The 21,955-nt window shown below is 42.6% G+C and overlaps 1 protein-coding gene across 1 annotated transcript in view; it reads left to right on the plus strand.

Annotated features, from left to right (window-relative positions):
* The window catches only part of LOC118814023 (solute carrier family 15 member 4-like), a 64,275-nt gene that overhangs the window by 32,003 nt on the left and 10,317 nt on the right, over window positions 1-21,955 (plus strand). Inside the window, exon 3 of the mRNA XM_036579695.1 lies at window positions 4,781-4,939. Coding sequence (XP_036435588.1) covers window positions 4,781-4,939 — 159 coding nt within the window. The remainder of the gene's footprint in view (window positions 1-4,780; window positions 4,940-21,955) is intronic.

Here is a 21,955-nt window from a genome sequence, read left to right on the forward strand (position 1 = left end):
TGGTGTGGTGTGGTGAGTGAGTAAGCTGATGAAGAGCCTGAGGGAAGCCTCTGAGAAGTGCCCAGCGTGTGACTGAGAGAAAAGGCTCCAGCACATGGCCTCTGGCCTGGAGCTGAGTGTCCAGCTGGCACTGTTTAGCGCAGCAGAGAATAACTGCCCCCAGAGCAGGAATCGTTTCTGAAAATTATGACCCTGAAGAAGAATGATGGGGTGTCCAAGGAGCCGTTTTGGGCTGTGTGGATCAGCTGAGCAGAAAGTGTAGGGACGGCTGAATAAATCGGGGGGAAAAGTCACACTGGCCGTGTTTACATGCAGAGATTTTTGGCAATTTGTTTGAACACATTCTGATTGTAGATGAAGACTGAGGTGTTTATATTCTTACTCTACTCAACAATCTGATAGAAAATCTCTGTTTACATGCTCACAACAAGTAGTCAGATCCAAAATTACACGAATGTGTAGAGCACCGCTTAGTGTAGATGTTACCATGACAACAAGCATCACCTGACTCCGGTCAGAGTGAGATGAGCAGCAGTGAGCAGCGCTTGTGTTTTTAATTACTTTAAAATGATGTCAGACTGAGGAAAACGTCCTTCACATGTCCTTATTAAAGAAGGCCGAGAGGAAGACGTCGTATTCTGAGACACATAAGCTGGACGTCCGTCCCACCGCCGTCTTTTAAAGATCAGAGCATAAACTTCGTCTCCTCTGCAGACCAGTTTCTGCTCCGCCATGTTGAACATGCAGAACGTACTTAAACTTTCCGAAGGGGGAATGTAATCGGATACAAGTGTTTACATGACTATTATTCTTCTGTTTAATGGATTATTTACAGGGTTACCCACCTTGTTCAATCGGATAGAAACTGTATTCTCAATGATCACAAGGTGTTTTTGTGGACGTGTTCTATTCTGACTGAGCTATTAGTCGGATTATTAATGGATTATTAGGTTGCGTGTAAACATTACTACTATGATGCTGTTTGAAGTAATAATCACTGTGTAATCCTAGAAATCTTTTGACTTATAAATGATACTTTCTGTGTGCCAAAAGATTCACCGGGTTGTGTTCACAGTTGGTGGTACTGTGTTTGGGCCTGTGCTGGTGACCGAATCCTCTCATTCGGATGACAGTGTGGAATAAATCCACAGTAAACAGTTAAACCTGGGCTGCTTTAGAGTTCGAGTTGGGAACTATCCTCAGAATTACTGGAGGAAATAGTGGAAACCAAACTGTAATTAATCTCGTATGAAAGGAATAGAAACATCCTACAGGCTTTATTGTGTGAGGCTGTGCTCTCCGCAGTCTGAGAGAGCGGAGATGGACGGTGCCTTTGCCGTTTTGTCTGAAGCCGGACGCTGTGGTGTGAGGAAGTCCTGCAGTCTACACTGTAGTTTAGGCGGCTTTTTGGACAGACACGATTTCTGCCTGTTGCAGTAGCACACAGCCCCCCCCGTTCACCCCCTCCCTTTAGGTTTATTCACAACAGACTAATTTATTAGACCAAATACCAAATTTCACACATCGCATTTACAAAAGGTTAAAGTTTTCCCTGCAGCCTGCTGAGATTACAGCACCACCGCCTGAGCGTCTCTCCATCTCTCCATCTCTCTGTCTCTCCATCTCTCCATCTGTCCATCTCTCCATTTTTCCATCTCTCCATCTCTGTCTCTCCATTTCTCCATCTCACCATCTCTGTCTGTCCGTCTCTCCGTTTATCTGTCTGTCAATCTCACCCTCTCTCTGTTTCACTATCTCTCCGTTTCACCATCTCTCCATCTCTCCACCTCACCATCTCTGTCTTTCCATCTCTCTGTCTCTCCGTCTCTCCATTTCTTCATCTCTCTATCTCTCTGATTCTCTGTCTCTCCATCTCTCCATCTCTCTGATTCTCCGTCTCTCCATCTCTCTGATTCTCCGTCTCTCCATCTCTCTGATTCTCCATCTCTCTGATTCTCCATCTCTCCATCTCTCTGATTCTCCATCTCTCTGATTCTCCGTCTCTCCATCTCTCTGATTCTCCATCTCTCTGATTCTCCGTCTCTCCATCTCTCTGATTCTCCATCTCTCCATCTCTCTGATTCTCCATCTCTCCGTCTCTCCGTCTCTCCATCTCTCTGATTCTCCATCTCTCTGATTCTCCGTCTCTCCGTCTCTCCATCTCTCTGATTCTCCGTCTCTCCATCTCTCTGATTCTCCGTCTCTCCATCTCTCTGATTCTCCATCTCTCCATCTCTCTGATTCTCCGTCTCTCTGATTCTTCATCTCTCCATCTCTCTGATTCTCCGTCTCTCTGATTCTTCATCTCTCCATCTCTCTGATTCTCCGTCTCTCTGATTCTCCGTCTCTCCATCTCTCTGATTCTCCGTCTCTCTGATTCTCCATCTCTCCATCTCTGATTCTCCATCTCTCTGATTCTCCGTCTCTCCGTCTCTCCATCTCTCTGATTCTCCATCTCTCCGTCTCTCTGATTCTCCGTCTCTCCATCTCTCTGATTCTCCATCTCTCCGATTCTCCATCTCTCTATCTCTGATTCTCCATCTCTCTGATTTTCCATCTCTCCATCTCTCTGATTCTCCATCTCTCCGTCTCTCCATCTCTCTGATTCTCCGTCTCTCTGATTCTCCATCTCTCCATCTCTGATTCTCCATCTCTCCATCTCTCTGATTCTCCATCTCTCCATCTCTCTGATTCTCCGTCTCTCTGATTCTCCGTCTCTCCATCTCTCTGATTCTCCATCTCTCTGATTCTCCATCTCTCCATCTCTGATTCTCCGTCTCTCCGTCTCTCTGATTCTTCATCTCTCCATCTCTCTGATTCTCCGTCTCTCTGATTCTCCGTCTCTCCATCTCTCTGATTCTCCGTCTCTCTGATTCTCCATCTCTCCATCTCTGATTCTCCATCTCTCTGATTCTCCGTCTCTCCGTCTCTCCATCTCTCTGATTCTCCATCTCTCCGTCTCTCTGATTCTCCGTCTCTCCATCTCTCTGATTCTCCATCTCTCCGATTCTCCATCTCTCTATCTCTGATTCTCCATCTCTCTGATTTTCCATCTCTCCATCTCTCTGATTCTCCATCTCTCCGTCTCTCCATCTCTCTGATTCTCCGTCTCTCTGATTCTCCATCTCTCCATCTCTGATTCTCCATCTCTCCATCTCTCTGATTCTCCATCTCTCCATCTCTCTGATTCTCCATCTCTCTGATTCTTCATCTCTCCATCTCTCTGATTCTCCATCTCTCCATCTCTCTGATTCTCCATCTCTCTGATTCTCCATCTCTCCATCTCTCTGATTCTCCATCTCTCTGATTCTTCATCTCTCCATCTCTCTGATTCTCCATCTCTCCATCTCTCTGATTCTCCATCTCTCTGATTCTCCATCTCTCCATCTCTCTGATTCTCCATCTCTCTGATTCTCCATCTCTCCATCTCTCTGATTCTCCGGCTCTCCATCTCTCTGATTCTCCATCTCTCCATCTCTCTGATTCTCCATCTCTCTGATTCTCCGTCTGTCCATCTCTCTGATTCTCCATCTCTCCATCTCTCCGTCTCTCCTGATGTTGTGGGTTAGTTACAGAGCAGGTTTGTGAGGTAAAGGAGTCCATTCCGAAGGTGGATGTTTTTTTTACTCGTCTTTTTGCTTTTCTTCTTCTTTGCTCCTGCTGTTTTCTCCCTCTCTTCTCCACTCACATCCCTCTCTCTCTCTCTCTCTCTCCTCCTGAAAATGCTCACTCCATTTCTCTGTAAGCAGGCTCAGTAATCGGCGCTGACAGTTGAGCCTACAGGCCATAATTTAAAAAATCACGAGTTTGAGGCGCCATGAAATTATCAATGTCAGCCAGCAGCTCTCACAGCCTGGAGAGAGAAACACCACGATTTCATCTTCTTCTCCTTCCTCCTCTTCTTCCTCTCTCTGTAGAACAGACTCAGTTTATATCACAATACCTACATTTAGAGTCAGTTATTCATTCAGCCTAATGAGAAACTGTAGAACAGACTCAGTTTATATCGCAATACCTACATTTAGAGTCAGTTATTCATTCAGCCTAATGAGAAACTGTAGAACAGACTCAGTTTATATCGCAATACCTACATTTAGAGTCGGTTATTCATTCAACCTAATGAGAAACTGTAGAACAGACTCAGTTTATATCACAATACCTACATTTAGAGTCAGTTATTCATTCAGCCTAATGAGAAACTGTAGAACAGACTCAGTTTATATCACAATACCTACATTTAGAGTCGGTTATTCATTCAGCCTAATGAGAAACTGTAGAACAGACTCAGTTTATATCACAATACCTACATTTAGAGTCAGTTATTCACTCAGCCTAATGAGAAACTGTAGAACAGACTCAGTTTATATCACAATACCTACATTTAGAGTCAGTTATTCATTCAGCCTAATGAGAAACTGTAGAACAGACTCAGTTTATATCACAATACCTACATTTAGAGTCAGTTATTCATTCAGCCTAATGAGAAACTGTAGAACAGACTCAGTTTATATCACAATACCTACATTTAGAGTCAGTTATTCATTCAGCCTAATGAGAAACTGTAGAACAGACTCAGTTTATATCACAATACCTACATTTAGAGTCAGTTATTCATTCAGCCTAATGAGAAACTGTAGAACAGACTCAGCTTATTAACAGTAGACTCGACTCTTGAGTTACTGTTATTCATTGTGCCATTTTTTGACATTGAAACAAGTGGAAAAACATCTGAATTACAGCTCTCATGTAATGTTGTGTATTTGTTTTGTTTGTTTTGTAGGTTTGGAGTTTGCGTACTCGGCGGCCCCTCGCTCCATGCAGAGCGCTATAATGGGACTTTTCTTCTTCTTCTCTGGCATCGGCTCCTTCGTGGGATCCGGCCTGCTCGCCATCGTCTCCCTCAAATCCATCGGCTGGATGTCCTCACACAAAGACTTCGGTAAGGCTTCTTGTGTGTCTGTACTCGCTCTTTAAAGGACGTGCTGTGAATGTCATTTTCCAGCGCTGCTTTAAAGTCCCCAAGTCTGCGTCAGCTCACCGCCTGGTGTCTAACTCTGAATACACGTTTGAGTGACACTCAAAGTTGACGCATTGCCTGACTTTCCATTAAAATAAAGTGTGTAATATGCACACTTATTCTCATTATAGCATTACACATTTTCAGCCTGGTAACACACTGTATGGCCAGATGTGTATGGAGACCTGACCATCACACCTAATGAGTCGTTGGACATCCCGTTCCAAAATCATGGGTTTTAATTATGGAGTTCCCATTTGCAGCTATAACAGCTTCCACTATTCTGGAAAGCTTTCCACAAGATTTTGGAGTGTGTCTGTGAGAATTTGTGCCCATTCAGTCAGTAAAGATTTTGTGAGGTCAGGCACTGATGTTGGACGAGAAGGCCTGGCTCACAATCTCCGTTCTAGTTCATGCCAAAGGTGTTCAGTGGGGTTAAGTTCAGGACTCTGTGCAGGCCACTGGAGTTCCTCTACACTAAGTCTTCGTATGCGGTAGTATTAACATTAACATCACCCTTCACTGGAACTAAGGGTCCCGAACCATGAAAAACAGCCCCAGTCAATTATCCCTCCTCCACCAAACTTTACTATTGGCTCTGTACATGCTGATAGTCCATCAGGGTCCAGTGGCGGCGTGCTTTACACCACTCCAGCCAACGCTTAGCATTGTACACAGAGACCTTAGGCTTGTGTTCTTCTGCTTGGACGTGGAGCCCCATTTCATGAAGCTCCCAATAAACAGTTCTTGTGCTGATGTTGCTTTCAGAGGCAGTTTGGAGCTCTAGCAGATCTAGCAGGACAGCAGTTTACAAGCTGACTTGTGGCTGAGGTGGCATCCTATGACAGAGCCATGTTTAAAGTCACTGAGCTCATCAGTACAACCCAGTCTACTGCCAGTGTTTGTCTGTGGAGACTGTGTGGCAGCTTGATTGTATAGACCTGTTAGCAATGAGAATACAGTAAGCATACTTATTCTCAGTGTTGTACTATACAGTATGCACACTTGATCTTGGTGTATCAGTATACAGTATGTGTATTTATTCTCAGTGTAGTGGTATACAGTATCTACACTTATTCTCAGTGTAGTGGTATACAGTATCAACACTTATTCTCAGTGTAGTGGTATACAGTATGCACTCTTATTCTCAGTGTAGTGGTATACAGTATGCACTCTTATTCTCAGTGTAGTGGTATACAGTGTGGACACTTATTCTCAGTGTAGTGGTATACAGTGTGCACACTTATTCTCAGTGTAGTGGTATACAGTATCCACACTTATTCTCAGTGTAGTGGTATACAGTATGCACACTTATTCTCAGTGTAGTGGTTTACAGTGTGCACACTTATTCTCAGTATAGTGCTATACAGTATGCACACTTATTCTCAGTGTAGTGGTATACAGTATGCACACTTATTCTCAGTGTAGTGGTATACAGTATGCACACTTATTCTCAGTGTAGTGGTATACAGTATGCACACTTATTCTCAGTGTAGTGGTATACAGTATGCACTCTTATTCTCAGTGTAGTGGTTTACAGTATGCACACTTATTCTTAGTATAGTGCTATACAGTATGCACACTTATTCTCAGTGTAGTGGTTTACAGTATCCACACTTATTCTCAGTGTAGTGGTTTACAGTATCCACACTTATTCTCAGTGTAGTGGTATACAGTATGCACACTTATTCTCAGTGTAGTGGTTTACAGTGTGCACACTTATTCTCAGTGTAGTGGTATACAGTATCCACACTTATTCTCAGTGTAGTGGTTTACAGTATGCACACTTATTCTTAGTATAGTGCTATACAGTATGCACTCTTATTCTCAGTGTAGTGGTTTACAGTATGCACACTTATTCTTAGTATAGTGCTATACAGTATGCACACTTATTCTCAGTGTAGTGGTTTACAGTATCCACACTTATTCTCAGTGTGGTGGTTTACAGTATGCACACTTATTCTTAGTATAGTGCTATACAGTATGCACACTTATTCTCAGTGTAGTGGTTTACAGTATCCACACTTATTCTCAGTGTAGTGGTATACAGTATGCACACTTATTCTCAGTGTAGTGGTTTACAGTATCCACTCTTATTCTCAGTGTAGTGGTTTACAGTGTGCACTCTTATTCTCAGTGTAGTGGTTTACAGTGTGCACACGTATTCTCAGTGTAGTGGTATACAGTATGCACACTTATTCTCAGTGTAGTGGTATACAGTATTCACACTTATTCTCAGTGTAGTTTTCTTTCTCTCTGGCTGTCCGCTCACCGAGAGAGAGAGGAAACTTTGTTAAATTGGTCAGTGTTATCCTGGAGGGACTGCATGCATTTTTAGTTGTGCTGGTTTGTTAATCTTCCTCGGGTAATTCGGTGTTCCCTCCTCATGCGTTCGCGCTGTCAGGCTGGCTGAGCTTAGCTGAGGCAGCAGGCTGGATCAGTATGCGCTGAGGAACAGGTACGTTCTTTTCCTCCGTCTGAGAGCGGAGTTCCTGCTGAGAGCTGCAGAAACACTGCTCTGCTCTAACCCTGCAGCCTGTCCCCTCCCCTTCAGCGGCACTGTGGTTGTACAAATGCAGGATTAATTATTAGCAGCTTTAATATTCAGTAAAATATACCAAATGTAGGCCAAAATAACTTTCTCTAAGCTATTTTAATAGGTAAACATTAAAGCAAAAGAAGCTTGGGGTATTGTTTCTGTTGTTTGTATTCGACTGCATAAATCAGTTTTGTGATTTTTTATATATTAAAACTTTCTTAATTAATTTTCACTTTCCTATTTTTCATCCTTCAAAATTTTTTATTAAAGTTTTTATTATGTAAATGATGTAAATGATTGGATGTCCTGTATTGCGCCTCATTTGAAAAGCAGTCCAGGCTGAAACTCTACAGTGTGAATGGGCGGGGCTAAACTGCTATAGGCTGAATAGGCAGATATATGTAAATTAGTTGGTTTTTCATGACATCACAAAAACATCGAGGCTGTTTTTGCAGCGTATTTCATATTTGGGCTGAATGGACTGAGGATAAACGGTATATTTTGAAACTTAAACAACACTTTTATTCCAAGAAAGTGAGGAAGAATTAGGTTTTCCATGATACGGGCCCTTTAGTGATTCATTGAATCATGTCCTAAAGAATCATGATTGAACTGAATCGTAAGCAGTGTGTGTTTGTACTGTGAACGGCGTGACATCTTTGTTTTTTCTGATGTCAGTACCGATATTGGCACCTTTTGTATGAACCGATACTGATACCGATTCAGTAGTTTTCTTTAATAACTACTAAGCTCTAATATTAGCTGTTTTTAATTGAAGTGCTTCATTAAGATGATCATCTAAACACTCTAAAAGCAATTTCAGGGCAGATTTGTTACAATATTGAATTACATTCATTCTTTTTTCACTCACACATCACATCCAGTATTCTTCTGCTGGTTTTGACTCGATAAGATAAGAGAAGATAATCCTTTTAATGTAAGTCAATGGAACCAGAATGTTTTCCAAGTCATTTTGGATCGTTTCTTTTGGTCCATTCATCATGAAATTTACACACAATATAAAGAGAAACAGGCTCAAATCGTCAAAAACTGAAAAACAACAAAAATGGAGAGTTTTGTTACTATATATATATATATATATATATATATGTGTGTGTGTGTGTGTGTATGTATAAAAAGTATAAAATGCACCATAATTTTTGCACAGGACACATTTTATGTTTTCATTTTTATGTTTTATGTTCAGCAAATGAACAGTAATTAAACACTAATATTTTGTTTTTTTTTATTTTCTAAGTGAAAACAAGTTTCTCTACAGTGATCACACTTCTGCACATTTTAATACACAACTACTGTATATGTGATGAGTTTAACATATTGGGGGGGGGGGCATAACATTTTTTAAAATGTGGCCAAAGTTATGGCACATTTTCTATTTTCTGTTTTTTCCAATATGTTCATCAATGAAATAGAAGTTGTGCACTAAAATTTGCATTTGCATATGGCGGTATGTGCTGAAGTAGAAACTTAATAATGGTTAGCTTTAGCATAAAAACAGTGAATAACAGCAGAGTAATATAGTTATTGTGGAGTGGTGTGTCGTGTTAGAAGTGCAGTTGTCACAAAATGCCGTCGGCACTGTTACAATTAAAAATAATTCTGAAGAATCAAATCGCATGGAATCGTGTTTGAGAACATGCTGAGATTTACAGGCCTGTTAAAAGAGTTGTGAGCAGCTCAGAGCTCAGTGAGTGTGAAGTGTGTGAAGCTCATTCTTTACCTGCACCTCGTCTGTCTGTGCGCAGTGTGTGAGGCAGGTGTTCTGAATAAAGTGCTGTAAGCAACTTTTAATAAACAAGCCAGGCACAAATGGACACACGGTGGGTGGTGTGTGTGTGTGTGGTAGTGTACGGGTGTCGTGTGTGGTGTGTGTGTGTGTGTGTGTGTGTGTGGTGTGTGTGTGTGTGGTGTGTGTACGTGTGGTGTGTGGGACGGTGGTGTGTGTGTGTGTGTGTGTGTGTACGTGTGTGTGTGTGTGGTGTGTAGTGTGTGTGTGTGTGTGGTGTGTGTGTAACAGATAGCTGTGTCAGGTTAACGGCAGAAACAGTGTGTAAATCTGTCACCACGGAGACGATGAATGGCACTTTGGAGACGGCAGATAGATGCGGTTTCCGTAGCGATGCCAGCTGAGCGGTCGTTCTCTCTCTCTCTCTATCTTTATCTCTCTTTTTATCTACTCTTACTCTCATCCTTTCTCTCCTTCCCTTTTTCTCTCTTTATCCACTCTCTCTCTCTTTCTCTCTATTTATCTTTCTTTTTCTCTCTCTCTCTCTCTTTTTATCTACTCTCGCTCACATCCTTTCTCTCTTTATGCTCTATTTCTCTTTTTCTCTCTCTCTCTCTCTTTTATCTACTCTTGCTCTCTCCTCTCTCCCTCCCCACTCTCTTTTCTCTCTCTGTCCATCTCTTTCCCTACTCACTCTCTTCCTTTTTTCCTGCTGTCTCTCTCTCTCTTCCTCTTTCCCCTTCCTTTTTCTCTTCATCTTTTTTCCTCCTGTCTCTCTCTCTCTCTCTTCCTCTTCCCCTTCCTTTTTCTCTTCATCCTTTTCTCCTCCTGTCTCTCTCTGTCTCTTCTTCTCCCCACTTCCTTTTTCTCTTTATCTTTTTCTCTCTGTCTGTGTCTCCCTCTATCTCTCTCTCTTTATCTCCCCCTCTTCCTTTTTCTCTTCCTCTCTCTCTCTCTCTCTCTCTCTCTCTGTCTCCCTCTCTCTCCTCTCTCTCTCTCTCTCTCTCTCTCTCTCTCTCTCTCTTGCTTTCTCTGGAGAGCATTACACCAAAGAGAGAGATACAGAGAAAAGGAGATACAAAGAGAGAGGTACAGAAACAGAGAGAGATACAGAGGTAAAAGGTGTGTTTTGTCCTGCAGGCAGTGCTGCACAGAGAGTAAACTGATCACACACTCACTCCTGCCAAGCCTGTGGCACACCTGCATACACACACACACACACACACACACACACACACACACACACACACACACACAAATACAGTGTCACTGTCAGGCTAAATGACCCATATTATCAGTATCTATACATAATGATTTGCCCCATATGTATTGTATATGTGTGTATAAGTAAGTGCCTGTAGGTAATAATAGGTTTAATCCTGAACAACAATAACATCACACAAACAGTATGTTCTCTTTCTCTCTCTCTGTCTCTCCCTCTCTCTCTCATTTATCACTCTTTTCATTCCCCCTCAGTGCAGGTTTGACTCTCAGGTCTCCTGCAGATGGACAGTAACCGCTCGACACCCCAGAACGCATTTAGCTTAGCGCTTAGCGGCCTGTCCAGAGCCAGAGGCTCCAGTCTGAACTCTTAGAAACACTGTCAGATCATTTATCAGGAAAGACAGCAGCTGGAGACCCACCACCTTATCTAACATCTGTCTGACTAGAGAGAGAGAGAGTGACAGAGAGAGAATAAGACAGATAGTGAGAGAGAAAAGAGAGAGATTGCAAGAGAGAACAAGAAATAGTGAGAGAGAAAAAGAGAGATAGTGAGAGAGAAAGAGAGACAGTGAAAGAGAAAAAGAGAGATAGTGAGAGAGAAAAAGAGAAGTGAGAGAGAGAGACAGTAAGAGAGAAAAAGAGAGACTGAAAGAGAAAGAGAGACAGTGAGAGAGAAAGAAAGTGAGAGAAAGAGAGACAGTGAGAGAGAAAAAGATATAATGAGATAGAGAAAGCGAGACAGTGAGAGAAAAAGAGAGGTAGTGAGAGAAAAAGAGAGGTAGTGAGAGAAAAAGAGAGGTAGTGAGATAGAAATAGAGAGGTAGTGAGAGAGAAAGCGAGACAGTGAGAGAGAAAAAGAGAGATTGCAAGAGAGAACAAGAAATAGTGAAAAAGAGAGATAGTGAGAGAAAAAGAGATAGTGAGAGAGAAAGAGAGACAGTGAGAGAAAGAGAGACAGTAAGAGAGAGAAAGAGAGACTGAAAGAGAAAGAGAGACAGTGAGAGAGAAAGAAAGTGAGAGAAAGAGAGACAGTGAGAGAGAAAGAAAGTGAGAGAAAGAGAGACAGTGAGAGAAAGCGAGACAGTGAGAGAAAAAGAGAGGTAGTGAGATAGAAATAGAGAGGTAGTGAGAGAAAGCGAGACAGTGAGATAGAAATAGAGAGATTGCAAGAGAGAACAAGAGATAGTGAGAGAGAAAAAGAGAGATAGTGGGAGAAAAAGAGACAGTGAGAGAAAGCGAGACAGTGAGATAGAAATAGAGAGATTGCAAGAGAGAACAAGAGATAGTGAGAGAGAAAAAGAGAGATAGTGGGAGAAAAAGAGACAGTGAGAGAAAGAGAGACAGTAAGAGAGAAAAAAGAGAGACTGAAAGAGAAAGAGAGAAAAAAGAGAGACTGAAAGAGAAAGAGAGACAGTGAGAGAGAAAGAGAGACAGTGAGAGAGAAGAAGAGATAAAATGAGACAGAGAAAGCGAGACAGTGAGATAGAAAAAGAGAGGTAGTGAGAGAAAAAGAGAGGTAGGGACAGAAATAGAGAGGTAGTGAGAGAGAAAGCGAGACAGTGAGATAGAAAAAGAGATAGTGAGAGAGAAGCGAGACAGTGAGATAGAAAAAGAAAGATAGAGAGAAAAAGAGACAGTGAGATAGAAAAAGAGAGAGTGAGAGAGAAAGCGAGACAGTGAGATAAAAGGGAGACAGTGGGAGAAAAAGAGAGAGAGAGACAATAGAGAAGAGAGAGAGAGAGAGAGAGAGAGGAGAGAGAGCGAGTGTTGTGCTTGTTTGTGTTGCCTGTTCTCCAGCTGATCCAGCCCTCCAGCGCTCATCATACAGGATTTAGCTCTCTTCCTAAGAGCGGCTGTGTTGACTGACAGTCTGGAAACAGTTTACAGCAGCAGAGCTCATAGATCTCTTCAGCGTTTAGAGCGTGTCTCATCATGGAGTTACAGAGCTGTGGGCGGAGCTGTAGAGGAACAGTGTGACCATCACATTTACACATTTTTCTCCTCACAGCGATCTAATCTATCGGATAAAAACGCAAAAACAGAGTTTGGTATATATCACTAAAATGTATATTTCGCTGCTGTCGGAACAAAAACCGTTTCCTGCTCCACACATCTTGACAACAGTGCAGCGTTTCATGCAAGATCGCTGTGGTATTTGAAATGTGTGTGGGATCAAATCCGTACTTTTCACCTGGAAAAATTTATTTGAGGTTCACAGTTGGGCCTTAAAACCAGGGTTGTACATTTGAGGGCACATTTACATTGTTTGTACCTTGATGAACAAGAAATTTACCTGCAAAGAACCTTTATTTCAAGTTTTTCCAGGTGAAAAGTTCATATTTGTACCTTTTCATAACCGAATGTTTTAAAACAGAACAGTAAAATAAAAGCCTGGAGACGAGACGGGGTGTGTGGAGTCAGTACAGCTTAGAACATATCATTTCAGTGGATTATGGTTCAGTTATGTTCCCTGACTAAAGGTACTGAGATGGACCCTTGAGGGTTCCACCCCAGTGACCGTTTAGCACCTTTCTTTCTGAGAGTTTAGCCTGTTAAACGCTTGTTTTGTGCTGGAAAGCTTTTAATATTCAGGTTTTTTCTTTTTCAGCGTTTGCCTTGTTCTCTCTTACCCTTTCCAGAGTGTTCTCTGAAGGTCCTCCTCTGTCTCTGGGTAGCTTATCTACCCATGTGCACAAAACCCAGAGGGATCTCCGGCTCTCTCACCGCATGAATAAGAGAGAGTGGCCCGTCTGGGTCCGGCTCTTTTGTGGAAAGTGGAGGTGCCTTTTGCGTCTGATGGAGGGTCAGTTCGGCCCAAGCCAGGCCCGCCGACCTGACCCTCCCCCCCAACACACTCGCTTCCTGTTCCGAATCCAGTCTCTGTCACTTACAGAAATGTCACAGTCTTAATGGAGGCCAGAGGAGCAGGAGAGGCACATTCACATTCAGCCTAGCTTAGCTTATCACCGAGAAACGATGATTACAGAACCTCGTCAGAGGAGCGGAAAAAGGTTTCTATTCTAGACGCCGTGCCCTGGAGTCTTCCTTACGTACTTCTTCCTTTTAACAAAAGTTCACTTCAGAGGTTCTTTGTTCAAGGCCGCATTCAAGGCGTGTTTTACGGTTGTCTTTGGGTACTTGTAGCTCTTTTTAAAGGAACCAAGCTCAGTGAACCTGAAAGGGACCTTGTTGCTCTTTGTGTTCACAATGTAAGCAAAAAACAAAGGAATCCTCCAGGACGCGAGCGTTCGTGCCAGGGTTCAGTCATTTCTCAGATGTGCTACCATTCAGAAGTTTAGAAACACTCGCCGTGTTAGCAGTTTTTGTTATTTTATATACAATAAATAACAATATATAATGTATATATTTCAAATTATTCACCAAGAGGTACTTTTAGGTTTTTGATTACATTTTTCAAGAATTCTGTGAAGAAGTAGTGAAGAAAATGATGAATAATTTATTATTACATTATGTTTACAGCCAAATTTGCAGTATTTGGGGAGATTTTTATTCGCCAGGTTATTTGTTTTTTTTTGTTTTATGTGAACACACAACACTTTCTATTAGATGAATTCACAATATTAATAACACGTTTTACTCTTTAATGGCCCAAACTAAGTGAAAAATCAGATGAAATAAAATAAAAAATACCCACAAAACTGAGTAAAAATGGGCCGCAAAGGAGATGTTAGTGATTGGCAAAAAGGAGTGATTGAATTTGGGCAGCCAAAGGCCACAAAGTGAAGGAAGTAGCTGAATGTGCAGGTGTATTAAAATGTACAGTCATATGTATGAATGCATGAACATTCAGGAGTATTCACACATCTGGATTTGGCCCACAAAATCCCCAGATTTGAATCCTCTTGAAAATCTGTGGGACGATCTGGAACATCGAGTAAGACGGCAGGGAAGGCTCCACAAAAGTCTGGCCAAACTGCGCAATTCTTTGATGCATTGATGTCGCCTGCACTGTTAGATATAAAGATTCTGCACAGGTAAATTTGGTAACACTTTCTATGAATGTCACCTTTTATAAGCATCTATAAACACATTCATAACATGTTAGAATGCATTCATAAGGCATTATATACATGGCTATAAATATTTATAAATATACATTACACATTATAGCCATGTTTATTATGCATTATGAATTGTTTACATAATACATTATAAGTACTGATCATAACAAATTATAAGAGCTCATAAGTTGTATTTGTCCACTCTAAGTAAAGTGAAGTGTACTGTACTAAAGCCTAAAAAAAAAGCTTGTTTATAGATGCTTACAAAGGTGACGTTCATAGAAAGTGTTACCGTAAGGTACAAACGATGTAAATGTTCCCTCAAAGCTCCAACAGTGGTTTTAAGGTCTGATTGTGAACCTTAAATAAGTTTTTCCAGGTGAAAAGTTCGTATTTGTACCTTTTCATAACCGAATGTTTTAAACAGAACAGTAAAATAAAAGCCTGGAGACGAGACGGGGTGTGTGGAGTCAGTACAGCTTAGAACATATCATTTCAGTGGATTATGGTTCAGTCATGTTCCCTGACTAAAGGTACTGAGATGGAGCCCTCGAGGGTACCACCCCAGTGACAAGTGGGGTCCTGCCCCAGTGACAGTTTAGTACCTTTATTTCTGAGTGTACATTCAGAAACTTGTCCAGTCCATGACAGCTGTCATTCGTGCTCATGGAGGTTCAACACCAGTATTAGGTACATTTCAGTCTCAGGTGACTAAGTTTTTGTCTGATAAGCTTAATACATACATACATACATACATACATCATCTAAACCGCTTATCCTTCTGGGTCGCGGTGGGGTGCTGGAGCCTATCCCAGCTGTCATAGGGTGTAAGGTTATACAGTAACAGTTTATTTGAGACCACACAGCTCCGTAGTCCCTCATTGTAGCATCTTGTTTGTTCTAACCTTTAAGATTTTAGACTTGGAGCGGGTTTATTTTCACACAAGCGCAAATGCAGTTCACAAACTCCAAATCATGCCCAGACTAACTCCCTAGAGAGGTTTCGGGGGGGTTTCAGAGATGTTTGAGTGTGCATGATGTGTTCACATATGCACCAGAGAAATCGCTGAGTCATCCGTCAGAGACCAGTTGAGCCGCTAAAACAGGCCGAGTGAAAAAATGTGGCCGCGTCCGACTCGAACAGGAAGCGTCTGCCAAGAGAGGAAGCACAAGCTTTATATTTGTGGGTGATTTTAGCTAACAGGCGTGTTATTGCAGTTTCCACAAGCTGAATGTAGTGGGCAGTTGAGTCAGAGGAGCTGGTGTTCAGTCAAGGCTGCGATTAAAGTCAACTTGTTATGATTACATAAGAAACACCTCCACTGTCCGACTCTAGAAGTTTCTCTGTAGAGTCCTGCATTAAGTGGAGGAGAAATAGCAGAGATGTGCTTGTTCCATACGGCTCAAAGTTCAGGTACTGAAATGGAGATCTTTATGAAACAAAAGATGCGGAGGATGCAGAGCTGTTTTTGCTGCTTTAAGAGAAAGAAGGAATGAAGAGAAAGCTAAAGTACTCAGTTTGACCCAATTATCCCAAATCAGACAAGACCTGTTTGGTGTCTCCTTTAGTTTTAGCACTGGAGCTACCAGGCAATGGAAGCCTACAGGCGCTAGATTAGCTTTGTGCTAACTTTATGGCTAAACTGTGAAGAGCTGTTTCTGACATTGCTTGAAACTTAGATGAAACTAAATTTCACCTGAGCTGTGTGATGTAAAGCGTCCTGCAACTAACCTGAAACTCAGCCACAGCAGACGTTGCAGCCGTCCAAACTTTGTGAAGTTTCCTGGAAGAGCCAGTCAAAATGCCCATGAACAGCCTAACAAACAGCCAATCCAAACGCATCACATGATCATGACATCATTTTAAACGACCAACCGACATCATTTTAACCAACACCAAGTTACTGGACAGCAAGTTACAGCAGAAGATTTACTGGACGTTTGAAAAAGAGATTCTCCTGATTAGTTTCTTGTAAGATTGGTAGTTTTTCAGTCTGCCCAATTTCCTGAGCAACGACAACAAGCAAGGGTTTATCAAAGCTAGCTTTACGAGAACAATGCTGTGTACACAGATCAGGCATAACATTCTGACCACCTCCTTGTTTCTACGCTCATTGTCCATTTTATCAGCTCCACTTACTATATAGGTGCACTTTGTAGTTCTACAGTTACAGACTGTAGTCCGTCTGTTTCTCTGCATACTTTGTTAGCCCCCTTTTACCCTGTTCTTCAGTGGTCAGGACCCCCATGGACCCTCAAGAGCAGGTACTATTTGGTCGGTGGATCATTCTCAGCACTGCAGTAACACTGACATGGTGGTGGTGTGTTAGTGTGTGTTGTGCTGGTCTGAGTGGATCAGACACAGCAGTGCTGCTGGAGCTTTTAAACACTGTGTCCACTCACTGTCCACTCTATTAGACACTCCTACCTTGTCAGTCCACCTTGTAGATGTAAAGTCAGAGACGATAGCTCATCTGCTGCTGAACAGTTTGTGTTGGTCATCCTCTAGTCCTTCATCAGTGGTCACAGGACGCTGCCCACTGGACGCTGTTGGCTGGATATTTTTGGTTGGTGGACTATTCTCAGTCCAGCAGTGACACTGAGGTGTTCAAAAACTCCAGCAGCACTGCTGTGTCTGATCCACTCAGACCAGCGCAACACACACTAACACACCACCACCACGTAAGTGTTACTGCAGTGCTGACCCTCTGTGAGGGTCCATGGGGGTCCTGACCACTGAAGAACAGGGTAAAAGGGGGCTAACAAAGTATCAGAGAAACAGATGGACTACAGTCTGTAACTGTAGAACTACAAAGTGCACCTATATAGTAAGTGGAGCTGATAAAATGGACAATGAGTGTAGAACAGTACAATAACACTATATTTGGTGTTTTACCGTTTAACGTTATGAACTTTTTTTTTCTGGAAATATGTACTCAATCCAAATTTGATGCTTACAACACGTTCCAAAAAAGTTGTGACAGAAGTGTGTTTACCACTGTGTTACATCACTTTCCTTTACCAACACCTAATACATGTTTGGGCACTGAAGACAAAAACTGATCCTGATTTGAAAGCCTAAATTTGCCGTTCTAGCGCCCACTGTCTGATTACACAGCCATGCTGTTGTAACATGTTATTGGTCCATGTGGTGCCACTTTATATGAAAATATGAACATGCATCATCTGGAAGATGAAGAATATTCAGATCTTTCATTTTGTGAAGCAGGTGTTTGATTTCAGCGTCACTCCAAAAGTGTTTTGCTGCGTCTCGCTGCAATTCTGCTCACTTATTTACGGTACCGCCATCTGTTTTTGCTCATGCTCAGGCTGAGAAATCTGAAAGAAATCAGAGTAAGAGTTCACATGCACTGAGAAACCTGATTACTGAGCTAAAATCCAGCTCTTTATCAGATTTCCTCCGAGTATGCTGTATACATTGTCTTTTAAATAATCAGATAACTGCAGATATCAGATTATGATTGGATTACTGAATGCAATGAAGCTGAAAAATATGGAGCATTAAATATCTTGTCTTTGGAGTGTTTCTGTTCAAATACAGGTCAAAGTAGGTTTAGAAATCACTGTTTTGCATTTTACTCACTCCCAACTTCTAGATTTGTACTTTAGTCCGTGTTTAAAGATGGCAGTGTGTCACAGAGTGTCAGAAACCACATAATCAAGTCCATTAAAGACTACTGAGCAGCTCTTCTCCTGTAGATGTAGAGCTCAGGAGCTTTGTGCGGGTCTTTGACAGTATGTGCGTGTTATGAAGGGGCTGTCTTTGTGAAACATGCTGGTCTGTCTCCTCCGTGGCTCTGATGAATGATGCTGGACGTGGTTGGGCTGAGTCACTGTAATCTTCTGCAGGAAACACACTGGGCAGAGGGGGATGATATATGGCTGTCTGGGTTAGCAGGTACACACACAGAGCAGCGAGAGGGGAGGGAGGGAGGGCGTGATGTGATATGAGCTCTAAGGTGATTTATGCATGTGTTTGTGTGGGTATGTGTGGATATGTGTGGGTATTTGTGGATATGTGTGGGTATTTGTGAGTATGTGTCGATATGTGGGTATTTGTGGGTATGTGTGGGTATTTGTGGATATGTGTGGGTATGTGTGGATATGTGTGGGTATGTGTGGGTATGTGTGGGTATGTGTGGGTATGTGTGGGTATGTGTGGGTATGTGTGGATATGTGTGGGTATGTGTGGGTATGTGTGGATATGTGTGGGTATGTGTGGAAAAATCCAGTAAATACAAGTTGAGGCTCATCAGTGCGAGTACAGGTTGAGTCTTGAGTCTCTCAGGTGCGAGTCCGAGTCAACTCTTGAGTCTCTCAGGTGTGAGTCTGAGTCAAGGCTTGAGTCTCTCAGGTGCGAGTCCGAGTCAAGGCTTGAGTCTCTCAGGTGTGAGTCCGGGTCGACTCTTGAGTCTCTCAGGTGTGAGTCAGAGTCGACTCTTGAGTCTCTCAGGTGTGAGTCCGAGTCAAGGCTTGAGTCTCTCAGGTGCGAGTCCGAGTCGACTCTGGAGTCCCTCAGGTGTGAATCTGAGTCGACTCGAGTCTCTTAGGTGCGAGTCCGAGTTGAGTCTTGAGTCTCTCAGGTACGAGTCCGAGTTGAGTCTTGAGTGTCTGAGGTGCAAGCACGGGTTGAGGCTCTAAAGTGCGAGTCTGAATCGAAAATTGACTTTCTGAGTCCAAGTCTCAGGTCTGAGTCAAAACGTGAGTCTCTGTGGTGTAAGTTTGAGTGGAGTTGAGGCTCTGAGGCGTGAGTCCAAATCGAGTCTTGAGACTCTGAGGTGCGAGTCCGAGTCAAGTCTTCAGGTTCTTAACTTGGACTCACGTGTCAGAGTCTCAACTCATACTTGCACCTCAGAGACTCGAGATTCAACTTCGACTCACACAGCAGGGACTCCAAATTTGACTCAGACTCAAACCTCAAAGTCTCGAGACTCGACACGGACTAGCACCGCAGAGCCTCAATTTGGACTCACACCTCAGAGCCTCAATTTGGACTCACACCTCAGAGCCTCAACTAATATCTGCACCTTAGAGACTCAAGTCTCGAGTCACTGAGGTGAGAGTCCGAGTCGAGTCTTGAGTCTCTAAGGTGCAGATATTAGTTGAGGCTCTGAGGTGTGAGTCCAAATTGAGGCTCTGAGGTGTGAGTCCAAGTTGAGTCTCTGCAGTGCTAGTCCAAATTGAGTCTTGTGTCTCTGAGGTGCAAGTACGAGTCGAGTCTTGAGTCCTGAATCTCTAAGGTGTGAGTCCAAGTTGAGTCCTGAGTCTCTAAGGTGCAAGTACAAGTTGAGTCTTGAGGCTCTGCAGTGCTAGTCCAAATTGAGGCTTGAGTCTCTGAGGTACAAGTATGAGCCGAGTCTTGAGTCTCTGAGGTTTTAGTATGAGTTAAGTCTTAAGTCTCTGTTTTCCATTTTTTTGTAAATTACAGAAAAGTCAAAGACGTACTGACATGTAGGGTTTCAGCGAACATTTAGTTCTATAGTTGCATCAAATCAGTAGCCATATCGCCCCCTACACTTCCTGTAGTGTATTACAGTCTGTCAGAATGACTGTGTGGATCATATGAACATTATAGAGGCTTTTTAAATGAAACAGTAGAAGCCATATCGCCCCCTACACTTCCTGTAGTGTATTACAGTCTGTCAGAGTGACTGTGTGGATCATATGAACATTATAGAGGCTTTTTAAATGAAACAGTAGAAGCCGTATCGCCCCCTACACTTCCTGTAGTGTATTACAGTCTGTCAGAATGACTGTGTGGGTCATATGAACATTATAGAGGCTTTTTAAACGAAACAGTAGAAGCCGTATCGCCCCCTACACTTCCTGTAGTGTATTACAGTCTGTCAGAGTGACTGTGTGGATCATATGAACATTATAGAGGCTTTTTAAATGAAACAGTAGAAGCCATATCGCCCCCTACACTTCCTGTAGTGTATTACAGTCTGTCAGAGTGACTGTGTGGATCATATGAACATTACTGAGCAGTTTGTTTTTGTTTTTAAGCGAATGACACGCAGGCGTTTTTCCTTAATAGCTGCAGAGCTGCAGGATAGTGTCTGGAAGTTTCTCTGCTGCATCCTAACTCTTCTTTATCGCTCTGAGATTAGATTGATCTGCTCTTTCTCAGCCCCTCGCCCTTCTAAACAGCTGTCAAACATTTATGGGCTTTGGTTAATGTGTTTTACGGGCTGCTCTCGGTTTGTCTTCAGCTGGCGTAATTGCTTTCCTGGGCGAGCGTTTGGCAGCCCTCGGTGCCCCGAGGAGGATGGCAGGATGAGAGCGCTCACACAGACGCACTGAAGGGCACGAAGAGCCGACCGTCAGAGAAACCGCAGCCCAGCGCTCTCTCTGCACTCTGTACTCTGTAATGTAAATGCAGAGACATAAAGAGCCCTTATTTACGTCCTGTTCTGCAGTGTGGCGTTTACAGCGAGAGCTCTTACAGTGAACTGCGTTAAAATACAGCCAGTCGTCATTATTATCACCTAAAACACATCATACAGTTAAGAGCAACGTTTCCTGCCTTACTGATATGAACCCCCCCGTCTCTCTCTCTCACTCTCTCTTACTCTCTCTCTCTTACTGTCTCTCTCTCTGTCTCTCTCAGTTCAGTTCAGTTCAATAAGCTTTATTGGCATGACCATATTCAGCTATAGTATTGCCAAAGCATCGTCAAAAAGGAACAAGAAAAGAGAACATTTAGGACAGAGTATACAAACTCTTAATTGCATTTGATATAAAAATAATAATTATAAAAGAATCACATTAAAGAAAAATAATAGTTTGGAATTGAGTTGTAGAGAAAATTAAGAGGAAAAAAAAATGAAAATAAATAATAGAGATTTAAATAGATGCATGAAAATTACAAACAGGGCAGTTTGTGTGTGTGTGTGTGCTGTATTTGGGTGGGTCACTCACTGTCCCTCATATTGTGGCAGGCAGATATGTATCGTGCTGCTAAGGCGCTGCTCTCTCTCCTCTCTCCTAGCAGGATGGGCAGCTTCTCATTGTTACTGAGGCGGCTAAATCGGGGGTGAATCTTCTCAAGTTCAGTAAAGTAAATGTTCTGTAGTGTGTTATATTTGCTACATTCAGTGAGGAAGTGCAGCTCTGTCTCTACAGTGTTACTGTTGCACTGCTGGCAGAGTCTCAGCTCTTTAGGCTCTCTCTCTCTCTCTCTCTCTCTCTCTCTCTTTGTGTTGTATAAAGTGTTGAATAAAGCAGTGCTGAGTGACAGGCTTGACACAGTGTGGAGGGCCAAGCTGGGTGTAGGGATGGACTGGAGGGTGCTGTACAAGCCACCACTAACAAAAAGGTCTGGTGATCTTCAATGGAGAATCTTACATGGGATTTTAGCTGTTAATGCTTTTGTCTCTGTGATT

The sequence above is a fragment of the Colossoma macropomum genome, unplaced genomic scaffold (genome assembly GCF_904425465.1).
Source record: "Colossoma macropomum unplaced genomic scaffold, Colossoma_macropomum, whole genome shotgun sequence".
Lineage (NCBI taxonomy): Eukaryota > Metazoa > Chordata > Actinopteri > Characiformes > Serrasalmidae > Colossoma > Colossoma macropomum.